This window comes from Arabidopsis thaliana, chromosome 4, assembly GCF_000001735.4.
Source record: "Arabidopsis thaliana chromosome 4, partial sequence".
Lineage (NCBI taxonomy): Eukaryota > Viridiplantae > Streptophyta > Magnoliopsida > Brassicales > Brassicaceae > Arabidopsis > Arabidopsis thaliana.
The window spans coordinates 14712109-14725875 of record NC_003075.7 but is presented as its reverse complement, the minus strand read 5'-3'; the positions used below and the strand labels follow the sequence as shown (position 1 = coordinate 14725875).

General features: G+C 38.5%; 3 protein-coding genes across 5 annotated transcripts; 2 read left to right on the top strand and 1 right to left on the bottom strand.

Annotated features, from left to right (window-relative positions):
- The first annotated feature begins 564 nt into the window (after positions 1–564).
- HMA2 (heavy metal atpase 2) lies at positions 565–5814 on the top strand. 2 transcript variants are annotated; one of them, NM_001341993.1, is made up of 10 exons: positions 565–704; positions 1284–1482; positions 1960–2217; positions 2691–2788; positions 2869–3124; positions 3210–3347; positions 3433–3760; positions 3854–4056; positions 4138–4340; positions 4436–5814. In NM_001341993.1, exons 2-10 carry the CDS (start codon positions 1299–1301, stop codon positions 5621–5623), a joined length of 2856 nt encoding a protein of 951 aa, NP_001320088.1. In that variant the 5' UTR covers positions 565–704; positions 1284–1298; the 3' UTR covers positions 5624–5814. The 2 variants fall into 2 exon arrangements, with proteins under 2 accessions (NP_001320088.1, NP_194740.1); NM_119157.4 differs by lacking the exon at positions 565–704 and having other exon boundaries at positions 1289–1482; positions 4436–5733.
- On the bottom strand, positions 5815–12476 carry AT4G30100 (P-loop containing nucleoside triphosphate hydrolases superfamily protein; the record flags this gene model as incomplete). Of its 2 annotated transcripts, NM_001341992.1 has the most annotated exons (8): positions 5815–6939; positions 7032–8795; positions 8876–9008; positions 9133–9256; positions 9346–9441; positions 9559–9738; positions 10446–11766; positions 12027–12476. In NM_001341992.1, the coding sequence occupies 7 exons, from the start codon at positions 11683–11685 to the stop codon at positions 6541–6543; spliced, it is 3936 nt and encodes a 1311-aa protein (NP_001320087.1). In that variant the 3' UTR covers positions 5815–6540. The 2 variants fall into 2 exon arrangements, with proteins under 2 accessions (NP_001320087.1, NP_194739.1); NM_119156.3 differs by lacking the exon at positions 12027–12476 and having other exon boundaries at positions 10446–11685.
- On the top strand, positions 12215–12358 carry AT4G30097 (uncharacterized protein; the record flags this gene model as incomplete). The annotated part of the gene is made up of 1 exon (NM_001125609.1): positions 12215–12358. One exon carries the CDS (start codon positions 12215–12217, stop codon positions 12356–12358), a length of 144 nt encoding a protein of 47 aa, NP_001119081.1.
- Positions 12477–13767: the final 1291 nt, after the last annotated feature.

The following is a 13767-nucleotide window of genomic DNA, read 5'->3' as shown; positions in this document are numbered from 1 at the left end:
TGCAAAAATATGTTACGACTTACGACTGCCAAAAACTAATTAAATCAACTTGATGTATTTTTACCCCCTAAACATATTAAAGCGATACATAATCTCTATAGAAGTGCTTAGCGCAACGCAATTTCATCTTTCCACACATGTATATCCAAAATAAAATTAGGCAGTCCGACAAATAATATCGAATCCTTCAAGGTACAAAACTACAAATCTCCAAAAATATTTTATGTCAGGATAAAATCGAATTTTACTTTAGTTTACATACATTTAAAAAAAATTGAAAAAATAGATGGGAAGGTTAAGAGAATAGGAATCTGAAAGAAGCAGCAGCCTACCACAGTTCTATATATGGAATTTACATTATTAAGAATAATATATTAGAGGATTCTTTACAAATAAGATAATAATATTTACTGTTTTTTGGTCAGAACAAATGAAATTAAAATTTGGAAAGAATATAATAATGGTAAGGATTCTTAGGAAAAAATCTAAACCCATTATTAATCATTAATTCCACTTTCTAACACACTTTCCTATATAAAGCAATGGCCACTCTCATCTTCTTTCACCTTCAAATACAAATCATCATTACATAAAAAAAAAAACAATCTCTTCTCTCTTCTGGCTAATTAACAAAGCATCTAAACCGAACATACCCGGTTCGGTCATTGTTCTCTGTCCATCTACTAGCTCTGTCTCTATCTCCGGTATGATTCCTTCTTCTTCTTCTTCTCTTATGTCTTCTTCACACATATTTCATGACGGCTTCGAAACGTCTTTCTCTCTTGCATTATTTTCGTGACTGTTCATTTTCTCTCACTCGCATTAGCCAATCTTGCATTTGATTTTTTTTTTCCTCCTAACTTCTGATGCTCTTGCTAGCTAGAGAAGCTCCTCAAAGAAGTTTTAAAAAAAAAAATATTTTGCAATGATCTATCTATTAGGAGATATGATATTCTCTATATTCTCGTTTACGTTGTTTACGATGCTAAAGATATTCCCCCATGTAACTGTAAAACCTTTATATTGCGATGAATGTAGAACGATCTCCTCAAGGAGACTTTCACTATCTCTACTCTAGCTCTTTTTTCTCTCTAGCCTGAAATAATTGTAGAGTGAACTTCACGACAACGTTATCATTCATACCCATCTTCTTTTACACATTTTCTTTAAAACACGTTACATGCACCCCTTAATATCATGTTGGGAAAATAAACATGAACCAAGAAATCAGATTCCCACAATAAAATCTCTGTTTCTGTTTTTTTTTTTTTTTTTTTTTGCAGAATCCTTAAACAAGAATGGCGTCGAAGAAGATGACCAAGAGTTACTTCGATGTTCTTGGAATTTGCTGTACATCGGAGGTTCCGTTGATCGAGAATATTCTCAATTCCATGGACGGTGTTAAAGAATTCTCTGTTATTGTTCCGTCAAGAACCGTCATCGTCGTCCACGACACTCTCATCCTCTCGCAGTTCCAAATCGGTAAAAGCTTCTCTGTGGCTAATTTAATAAAGCTTTTCCCGTCGCTGTTGCAAAACGCAAACGTCGTTTTCAGACATTTAATTCTACAATTAACATTTACATACATCTATTTGTATTTATGTAGGTATTTTATTGAGTTACATCTCTACTTCTATTAGTATTTTATTCCTTTAATCATCTTTTATATATCCAATATAGGGAAGATTATCATAAAATAAATATTTTTGCAATAAAAATAAAAGAGTTAGTCTAGTCTTTAGGTTGAGTCTAAAATTTTAGGTAGATTGTTTTTTTTTTTTGTCATCTACGTAGATTTACATAACACTTCAAAATATTTAACATCTTCCGAATATTTGTTTTTGTTTTGTTCTGTGTCCTAACTTAATGTAATGACAAGGTGGGTTTTTACGTAACGCATCACATTTCACATAATTAACGTTTTATCATTTTTCCTAATAAATGCTATAATTGTTGCAGTTAAAGCACTGAACCAAGCACAGTTAGAAGCAAATGTGAGGGTAACCGGAGAAACCAATTTCAAGAATAAATGGCCAAGTCCCTTTGCGGTGGTTTCCGGCATACTTCTCCTCCTCTCCTTCTTCAAATACCTTTACTCTCCCTTCCGTTGGCTCGCTGTCGCAGCCGTTGTCGCTGGCATTTATCCGATATTAGCCAAAGCTGTAGCATCTCTTGCAAGGTTTAGAATCGACATCAACATTCTTGTTGTTGTAACCGGTAATCTTTTTCTTCTTTTTTAACTCCTTTCAAGCTAAAATTCGAATAGGCTTTAGGGAGTCACTCTCCAATTTATATGATATGGATCACATTTCTCACAATATTAATTAAGGTCAATATTAAGATATATACTAATGGCTACAGTAGATATAAGTATGTGTCTATAATATTTTGATGGGTCAATTTAGACATATTATGGTCAACACAAAGCAATTGTTCTGTAGTTTTTTTTTTGTGTCTTTTGCTCTGCATTTGGCATTTTTATGCTACTTTGAGACCAAAAGAGAAATCAAAAAATAAAAAAAGATTTGAAATATTTTTATGTTAGATAATGTTTACAACTTTTTGTTATAGTATCTTGTTCAAGAGTTCTTGATCATGTTGCAGCTAAAATATGTTAAGGAAAATTGATTAAATAATTACTCAAATCCGATTTAATAGCTCACTTGATGCTCTTCCTTTGTTTCAATCAGTGGGAGCAACAATTGGCATGCAAGATTACACAGAAGCTGCAGTAGTTGTCTTCTTGTTCACAATCGCTGAATGGCTCCAATCTAGAGCTAGCTATAAGGTTTTGCACCTTTTTCCCATCTCTTTTGATTCATGCGTCAAAGATTTTGTTAGTGCTCAAGTATTTATTTACATTTTCAGGCAAGTGCAGTGATGCAGTCTTTGATGAGTTTAGCTCCACAAAAGGCCGTGATTGCAGAGACTGGAGAAGAAGTTGAAGTGGATGAACTCAAGACTAACACAGTTATAGCTGTCAAAGCTGGTGAAACCATACCAATTGATGGAGTTGTTGTTGATGGAAACTGTGAAGTTGATGAGAAAACTTTGACCGGTGAAGCATTCCCCGTGCCTAAACTGAAAGATTCGACGGTTTGGGCTGGAACCATCAATCTAAATGGTATAAAAAAGGCTCAAGCGTTACACTTTTTTCTTATGACCTTTACCTTCAATGTTTGATATTTCCAGCTCCTCTGTTTTTCAAGGTTACATAACTGTGAACACCACTGCTCTAGCTGAGGATTGCGTGGTTGCGAAGATGGCAAAACTTGTAGAAGAAGCTCAGAACAGCAAAACCGAAACTCAGAGATTTATAGATAAATGTTCCAAGTACTATACTCCAGGTTAGTATCAGCACCTGACTTTTTTTCTTCATTACAACTTTTTTTGTTCTTGATTGAGACCTTAAATCTTTTTGCTTGTATGCAGCGATCATCCTGATATCAATCTGTTTTGTGGCTATCCCATTTGCATTGAAGGTTCACAACCTGAAACATTGGGTTCACTTAGCACTAGTTGTGTTAGTAAGTGCTTGTCCTTGTGGACTTATCCTCTCCACACCAGTAGCCACTTTCTGTGCACTCACAAAGGCAGCCACATCAGGACTTTTGATCAAAGGAGCTGATTACCTTGAAACCTTAGCCAAGATCAAGATTGTTGCTTTTGATAAAACCGGGACTATCACTAGAGGTGAGTTCATCGTCATGGATTTCCAGTCACTTTCTGAAGATATAAGCCTGCAGAGTCTGCTTTACTGGTGAAACATCTCTTCTAACCTTTTAATACTTTACTAAAGACACTTGTGGTTTTGTGGACTTGTCTGAGAATTGAGAAATATGACTTGTATCAGGGTATCAAGCACTGAGAGCAAGTCAAGCCATCCAATGGCTGCTGCAGTTGTGGACTATGCAAGATCTGTCTCTGTTGAACCTAAGCCTGAAGCGGTCGAAGACTACCAGAACTTTCCAGGAGAAGGGATTTATGGGAAGATTGATGGTAAAGAAGTCTATATCGGTAACAAAAGGATTGCTTCTAGAGCTGGGTGTTTATCAGGTACATATCAAAATTTATGCATTAAGGTTTTTGGTCTTTCTTTAGTCTCTGATGGTTCTTTGCTTTGGTGCATGTATACAGTTCCAGATATTGATGTTGATACTAAAGGAGGAAAGACAATTGGATATGTATATGTTGGAGAAACACTAGCTGGTGTTTTCAATCTCTCAGATGCTTGTAGATCTGGTGTAGCTCAAGCCATGAAAGAACTGAAATCGTTGGGAATTAAGATTGCAATGCTTACCGGAGATAATCATGCCGCTGCAATGCATGCTCAAGAACAGGTGAGCAATCCTTTTTTTTTTTAATGAGTGTGATGCTTCTCTTGAAACTTAGTAAATCACACTAATGAAAACTTAAATGTTATATGAACCCACAGCTAGGAAATGCTATGGATATTGTTAGAGCAGAGCTTCTTCCAGAAGATAAATCTGAAATCATAAAACAGTTAAAGAGAGAAGAAGGGCCAACGGCTATGGTAGGGGACGGGTTGAATGATGCACCAGCTTTAGCTACAGCGGATATTGGTATCTCAATGGGTGTTTCCGGCTCTGCACTTGCAACAGAGACTGGTAATATAATTCTGATGTCCAATGATATCAGAAGAATACCGCAGGCGATAAAGCTTGCAAAAAGAGCGAAAAGGAAAGTGGTGGAGAATGTGGTCATATCAATCACTATGAAAGGAGCTATTCTTGCATTGGCATTTGCTGGTCATCCGCTGATTTGGGCAGCTGTTCTTGCAGATGTAGGAACTTGTCTGCTTGTGATCCTTAATAGCATGTTGTTGCTCAGTGATAAACATAAAACTGGAAACAAATGTTATAGGGAGTCTTCTTCTTCCTCGGTTTTAATCGCGGAGAAACTTGAAGGTGATGCTGCTGGGGACATGGAAGCAGGCTTATTACCAAAGATCAGTGATAAGCATTGCAAGCCGGGCTGTTGTGGAACGAAGACTCAAGAGAAAGCGATGAAACCAGCTAAAGCCAGTTCGGACCATAGTCACTCTGGTTGTTGTGAGACGAAACAGAAAGACAATGTAACGGTTGTGAAAAAGAGCTGTTGTGCAGAACCTGTTGATTTAGGACATGGCCATGACTCAGGGTGTTGTGGTGACAAGAGTCAACAACCACACCAACACGAGGTGCAAGTGCAACAAAGCTGTCATAACAAGCCATCTGGCCTGGACTCAGGGTGTTGTGGTGGCAAGAGTCAACAGCCACACCAACACGAGTTGCAACAAAGCTGTCATGACAAGCCATCTGGCCTGGACATTGGAACTGGCCCAAAACACGAAGGTTCTTCAACATTGGTCAATCTGGAGGGGGATGCGAAAGAGGAACTGAAAGTCTTGGTCAATGGTTTTTGTTCAAGTCCTGCTGATCTCGCGATAACTAGCTTGAAAGTGAAGAGCGATAGCCATTGCAAGTCTAACTGTAGCAGCAGAGAGAGGTGCCACCATGGCAGCAACTGTTGTAGGAGCTACGCTAAAGAGAGTTGCAGTCACGATCACCACCACACAAGGGCTCATGGCGTTGGAACCTTGAAAGAGATTGTGATTGAATAGCTTTAGCTTCTCACTTATATTTTGTACTCCTAACCTTTCTTCTTGCAATCATCAGTAAGGATGATGTTGATCTAGAAACCATGTGATTCATCAAGGAAATGTGAATGATCCTTTTGTAGTCTTATCTTTCAATCTTCTCCTGTTATCATCGGCTAGAGAGATATTTGCACAAACAGTTAAGAGTAACTGGCTGTTAAAGAATATATGTCTCCATTGATCAGATATGATTAACAAAATAGGACAACAAATTGAATGAAGGAAAAAAAGAACCAAGTTTCATAACTATAGATATGGTGTTATGTACAAAGCGCTAACACAGTGAACTAGCCAGTGTGGTATGGTGATATTCTTAAGAAATTTTGCAGACTAAACAAATCTTCCCAACCCCATTCGCTATACACTACCTTCGAATGCCATTTCCTACGTCTGTGAACCTGTCGACTAATCATTCTTTTGTTGTTTGCACCGAATAACAGTGTTTGACAATGCAGGAGTTGCTTCATAGTTCCTGTAAAAGAGTCAAGCTCTTAGGCTTATTAGCAGCTTCTGACTTCATTCAAGTGGATTCAACCTTGGATTATACAGTGTAGTCTCCAACTGATCCGTTTCAGATTTATATGAATCACAAAGAACCTGACATGCTTCTTCAAGAAGGTCTGCGATCTGGGAGCAGAAGAGCGCCAGTTCTTTGAAAGAAATAGCATGAATCATCTTTCGCCAGCACAAATCAGGTGAGCATGTTACCCTTTGACGTACACAGCCTTCAAGCATTCCTCTTTTCAACAGTTCATGACTTCGAGTCACCCTTTCGTGGTATTGACCCTGTGAAACCATGAGCTAGGTCGGATGCTCTGAGATCTCAAGTAACATAGTATCTCCACCAGTGTATGATGTTCAGGACCAGTTGGAATTATAAATTAATCTCTTCTCCCTAAAGGCCGTCCAAAATTTTGCCTCCTTTGGATCCCATGTTGCCAAGCATCTCTATATCTATCCCCGGGCGGGTCAGAATCATCAACTGAGTTCTCCCTTCGAGAATTTCCATTTCTTGGAAATGTTGTTGTGCTCAGCTTCTTGTCGTCTTCTGATGGTGTCCCTGACCTGGATTCAGGGTGCATATCGATGGATCTGGTTCTTGGCCCACCTGATCTGAAACCTCTAGCATTAGGTGCTTTTGGGATAAAGCTAGGTACCTTTGGAACCGGGAAATCCTTGGGAAGAGACTCCATCTCCATAAAACAATTCCTTGCTTTGGCGTCAGTGATCAATGCTGCCCAATCCTCGCACTTCATCAGAGCAGATGCATTTCCCATCACCTGTTGAAGAAAAACGAGACATAGAAACTTTAACAATGAAACCAGACCTATTTAACCAAAACAATATGTATGTGCATCGAGAGACATCATACCCATAAAGCCCTTTTCGCACGGGTGAGAGCAACATTCATCCGCCGGATATCAGCAACGAAGCCAACCCCGTGATTAGAAGCACGCACACATGACATGATTATGACATCACGTTCTTGACCCTGAAACGCGTCTACAGTATTGATATAAATCTCTTGCAGTTCATCTTGGCTCAAAGCATTTCCAAACTCAATTTTCAGGCATTTCAACTGCAGTTTGTATGGGGTAATTACCCCAACAGAGACTTTACCCCCACCCAAAGACTTCAGAGTTCTCTGTAGATGTAAGTACACCCCAACACAGAAGCGAGCTTCATCAATGTTCTCATAAGATACTGATCCACCTCGATGGGATTCCCGTCCATGGCTGATATCAAAGAAAAGGTAAGGCTTAAGGACAGAATCTTTGTAGTAAATCTCATCAGGAGCAGTGGAAACACTTTCACTGTCCGTAAGGCGTCCTTGGTAGAAATATCTTGAAGGGAAGTCGCGTATTTGAGGATGCATCCTATATTGAACAGTTAACAACAAAGTTGGACAACCTGCTAGCTGAAACCTTTCAAAGAGACTTCTACTGTATAAAAGGGTTCCAGCAGCTTTGCTAATAACTGTAGCAGGAAGCTGCTGAGGATCACCGACAAGTACACATCGCGCAGCACCAAGCGCAAGGGGAGGAAGAACTCCAACCTCAGAAGCTTGGGCAGCCTCGTCGATGACCACCATATCGAAGCCATGAGTAAGACGAGAAAACAGTTTACGGCCACTGCTTGATACGGTTGTAAAAACAATTTCAGCCTCATTTGCAAAACTTGCCTCAAGACTTGCGCGAGCTTCTTCAAGATTAAAAGAAGTACCAGCTCGAAACTTTCCCTCAACAATAAGAAGGCGAGACATTTCAACAAGATCTTTATCTCTGGCTTCAACAACAGCAGAAAGACGCTGTAACATTGCATCTCTTGTCTGGTCTCTAACCATAAGAACATCAGGGTCAACGCCAACAGATCCCTGAGAACGGTTAGCAAACGCTGCAGCAGTAAGTTCCCTTTTAAGTCCAGCAATATCTTGAGATAGCTGAGCATCTCGTACTCTAAGGTTGTGTATGTGTCCTAGAATTTCCTCACGGGACTTGGCTAGTAGCAGATCACTTCTTCGCTCCACAGAAACTGCTTGAGCAGCTTTCGTTTGGGTATCAACACCTACTCGAGCTACATCAGGGCGATAAACCCTCATTTCCCCATCAATAAAACCACGATCAAGGACACGTGAGAGAAGTTCGTCGGTCGCAGCATTTGAAGGAGCACAAACGAGCATCCTTGGTTTAGCACACAGTTTTGGCAGCGTACGAAATAGATTCTGGTCCATGTTTTGTAGGACTTCATCAATAGACCCTGACACAATATTATCTGAACTGCTCTCATTAACTTGTTTATAACTTTCAGGAGCTAATTTCTTCAGCAAGGAAGTGTAATACTGCTGATACTGAACCAAATGGATAACATTCAACATTCCCCAAACTGTGTGTGTCTTGCCTGTTCCTGGAGGGCCCTGAACAAGAGTAAATGGCCATGGATCTTGCCTCTTTACCCCACTGCTCGTACCAGCTGCAGTATGCATTGCGGCCCAGTGAATTGCTGCCAACTGAGGAGCATTAAAGCTTCTGTGTAAATGGCCAGCAAAGCTCGGAGTGAAACAATCGGGCACTGTAGGAGTCTGCTCCCCGTAATTAGGAAACTGCTCTGGGCTAGGCTTGAGAATTGCATTTTGCATCTGAAGGATATATGAGTTTCAACAGCGTCAGCATAACTGAAAGCATATATGAAATATTTGTTGGAGAAAACAAAACCAACCTGTGGGTTAAGCTGGGAAAACGCATGCAAAGCAACATATTCCCTTTGTGTGGTTGCAATCGAACCAAGCACAGTCAGATGCCAGATTTCCTTGGGTTTAAGCTTCCTTAAAATATGATTGTCGTCAATCTTGCTGGTAAAGAAAATTAAAAAGTAAAGAAATGAGAGGCAGGAAATAATTACTTCCAGTAAGAATGGGTAGAAACTCAGACATGGTATTAATAGCTAAATAATTAAACATATGAAAAAGCATGTACCTGCCAGAGTCATAAGCATCTCCAACATAGAAATGGAGAATTGCTCCATGAGGATCTCGAGTATCAACCGGTATATATCTCCTAACTGTACCAGCTACACGCCCAACATCATCATGCTCTCCTTCTAAACATAAAAACGACAACATTACAGAATATACAGAGAAGCACCAGCAATATACGAATCGACCAGACATTCTACAAGTTCCACCACACCTGATTCAGGCACAGGATTTGATAGAACAGCAACATCTCCCTCCTTGAAAGCCCATTTACATTCATTTACTGAGTTAAGTATCACATCATACCATCCTATACCAGATCAAAACAAAGGCTAGCAGTCAGGTAACAAGAGAACAGTCAGCAGAGAGTTAACATTGTTGCCCAGAGGCTTTTACAAGTTTGAATTAAGGTAATAGGGATGTTTACCTCTCTCTCTTCTTTCGATGAACTTTATTCTGACCTTCATGTATGAGTTTGCCTCAGCCAATTCTTCCCATGTACTGTAAAGTTGTGCCCGACACTCCTCGAAAAGTAAAGGTTCAAACACTCTAACATACTCATCCATTGATTCAAACCGCTCAGGAACACTCTGGAGATCAGTATCCTCTATATAAAAGAAACATTTATGCAAAAGAGTCAATTACACTATGGGAGATAAGGCAGAAAAGACAACCATAATTGGGAGACCAACGGCCATAAGAAAAAGTTTAAGTGAATCAACATCATCCATACAAGTCAAATTTTCCAGTGAGAAGTGTACAGAACAGACCAGAGGCATGTCAATAAAAACCCCTACCAAGTCCAATATTTACTTTCACTATAGACCATTCAGGTTTCAGATAAGCACAAAAGCCTCTTTAACCAAGCTGATTAAAGCCACCAAGAGCCAACCTAACAAATGATGTTCATCGACAATGAACCATTAAGTGCATGTCTAAGACAATGGATTATTCTATTACCCTGTGTTTAGTGCCTTAGCAGGCAGATAAAGTACCAGGAATGAGAACTACTACTACACAATTTTTACTACAGAGCACTGAGAGATGAAACAGGACAAGTAGATAAAAAATTTTAACACAAACTAGAAGAGCTCTGTCATCTACTTTTACAAGTATGATTTAATCGTATCACCTTCCAAATCCTGTGGCCATTACGATTCTCACTGAGCCATGATTCGGGACACATGGAACTGGCACCAGAGCAGTAGATTATAATTGGCATAAAAGTTCCTACCTTAAATGAAGATAACTTAATTGAAAACATAGGAGCACTCAAACACACGTTCCATAAGCAGAAACACTAATAGGACATACCTGGATGATGCCAGAACTTTTCGTTGGTCACTTCTCGTAGAAGACGCTCCACAGACGTATCTTGGTATTGGGTACTATTTGTTGCTTGCTTCTTGAACGAAGTAAATTTCTTGTTACCAAACTTGGAGTCGGCAGAGGTTTGACTGCACAAGGGAACTTGTCTATTTGACGAATGACCACTCTTCAGCTGCCGTGAATTTATTGGCTGCTTCCATGAACCCTGCCTTGACACAGATGTCGATGTCGCCTCAGCAGAAGGTCCTGCCTCCCCATTCATCCTCCTAGTTTTACCAGCGGAGCCGGATTGTGATTCACCATTAGATTCTAACTTAGGTTCAGATGTTTCTGGATGTATACCACCATTAGGAATGTCAATTGGTTTCTGATCCCGGTATACAACATGCCCTGGAACCCCGCCTGCTTGCTCAGCAGTTGGAGGGCCTGCACGAGATTCTCTAACTGTGCGTGTGACGACAGGTTGTGGGAAATTCTGTCTTCTAGGTGTTGTTGTCTTAATAGGACCAGCTTGCCTGACATCGTCCAGGTTGAGAAACATGGTCTGCCTGTGGCGTTTCTTTCCCAACATTGTCTCTTTCTGATGATCCATCTTTCTTTTGACAGTAGTATTTGCGCATTTGATTGCATGACTTGCTTCAACTCCTTTAGTTTCTCTCGGCCTCACCGTTAAACCCTGTTCTTGAGGACTATCTATAGATCCACTATCTTTACCACTACTTTCTGAAATATGATTGACGTTTTTCTTCTGAAGAGCCGAGTCTGAGTTGATATCTAATCCTAGAGTGCCATTATCTTTCTCTGTAACTGTAGAATAATCAGAACTACTATGTACATTATCATTGGCAGGAACCTCCGACTCCGTCCATTCCCCTTCTTCTCTCTCAGGTGCTCCAACATCATTTGGAACTTTCAATGATGTAACCTTTGCTTCCTCAAGAGAACCCTCGTCCACCTTTCTTTCAACTGCAACATCCGTATGTTGAGCAGCTACAGGGCGAACAAAAGGCTGAAAACCAGAAACTGTTGACGCGTGAGAGAACACTCGGTTGTTGTTTACATTATCTTGAGAAGACGACGGTGTAGCAAGCAAGGCAGAGGAACTGGGGTTAGAAGATGGGATAGTCACCTGTGGCTGCTGATTGAAGTTAACATTATCAATGCCATCATCATCTTCTGTAGGAAGTTCATTAAGATCAAATAACAATTTTCCTTCTGAAGCCATCTCGTATGTATAGTCATAAACAGTGTATAATCCCACAATAACACAAATCAAAAGACTTATCCCCTCTCACGACACCAGCTTCTGCAGACATAATTTAAACCCAACACAAACCACAATCAATAGACAGTGTAATGCAAATTTGATTGAAACAAATACGAATCACATTCAATTACGAAAAAAAAAACGATCTTTAAATCGCTGCAACCTAAAATTGTTTAAAAGAAGTAAAATTTAAATAGCAATCAGACGAATTAACAAACAAAACCAATGAATCAGAGACGATAGATCAATGGAGGGTAGGTTATTATAACAATCAAAGGATCGAGATTGAGAGAACAAACCACTAACGGTGTCGGTGGGGGTCGATAAAACCTCGTCTCTAAAATTAATCGGATCGTCTAAATGCCCTAAAGAAATCTCAATCCCAATCTCAATCTCCGGCGAGAAAAAGTTAAAAACAGTTGGAAACGGCGGCTGAGTAAAATAACGAAAGCAACGGCGACGGAGGCGGGATCGAAGAAGATCTGGTATGTTGGTCGATATCGTAGAGAGGACGACGACGAGGGAGCGAGCGAGCGAGAGAATCTGGTGGTTGAGAGACGATGAGACTCTTTCTAATCAAATTGGATCACGACCGTTGGATTTGACCAATAGAAATAATCCGACGGTCTAGAACGAGACTATGTTATATAAAAAAAAAAGTGACGACGATGAGAGTGTGTGAAGAAGACCTTGTTTGGTTGTTTTTGCGATTTACATACTCTTTTGACGCTAATCTCTATATCGTATTTATAGGCGAAGAGGAGGCCAAGTTTGGTTCGCTTCTATTATTATTGCGTCAAAAACTAGGTTTTTCATTTATTTATTTATTTTTATTTCTTATTTATTACTATCTTATTATATAGTTTTATTGTATTATTAATATTGACTGGTGAATTGTTTAAGATTTGGATACTCTATTACTGTCTAGGTCCCCTGTGTCATATGCTTGTGATTGGGTTAAAGAATATAAGCTTTGTTTCTATGATTATATATCAATAATTAAATTCGACTGATTTCGTATGTAACTAAATTTGTATTAGACTACACTTTTTTTTCTTTCATAAAATCATGTGGGCTACTCTTGTCACGAAGAAGAAAGTTGGGGATTGGGGCAATTAAAATGCATTATTTATTGGTTGTGTCGAATAGATTAGTACTACATAGGTCATGTAATGTCATATAGCTTTTTTTTTTAAAGCTTTTTAATCAAATCGTGCGTAAATTATTGTGGTTTTAATAAGAAGTGATGAAAATGGGGTTGTTGAAGCCGTAGAATTGCAGTAGAAACATATAATGTAGATGGTATAAATCTAAAATAGTGTATTTAGCAAGACTATGTGCCTTATTGGTGATGAACATTAGAAGTTACATGATTTTAGCTTTTTTATTATAAAAAAATTGATACTAAGTCGATCAAATTTTCTTACGGATTTAAAAATAAGAGTATACGATAATAGATAGCGGTACAATAAAGTATAATGAGAGAATATGGTAAGTTACCATATATTAAAAATATAATAGTACAATAAATCGTATTTAAAGCTATAAACATTGTGACACAATAACATAAAATAGGAAAAGTTTATATTATTGATTACTTTGCATTTTAGTAAACAGTTTATAATTAAATTTTACTAAAACAAATTAAATATACGTTTACGGTTTTTTTACCGCCTCTACTATCTAGTGAGTAGTTAATTAAAGGTCATCTTTCTTTACAGCAATTGAAAAATTTGTTAAAATTTATAAGATAAAATTCATTAAAATGATATATTTAAATTAAAATATAAAGATATATTTTGGTATTTTATAGTAAGAAATATGTAAATATTATTTTCTCTAAATGAGTTGAGATACATGGAAACTAATGAAAATATAAAGTTTTCTTTCTTAGTTATATTGAAATGGTCTATTTACAGTTTGACAATTACACAGTGAATTATTGATTAACTACAGAGAGCCACGTTGATTAAAAAGAATAAGATAAATCTAACATTGATAATAGTTTTGCCTGAAAACAATTATTTTAAATATCATTTA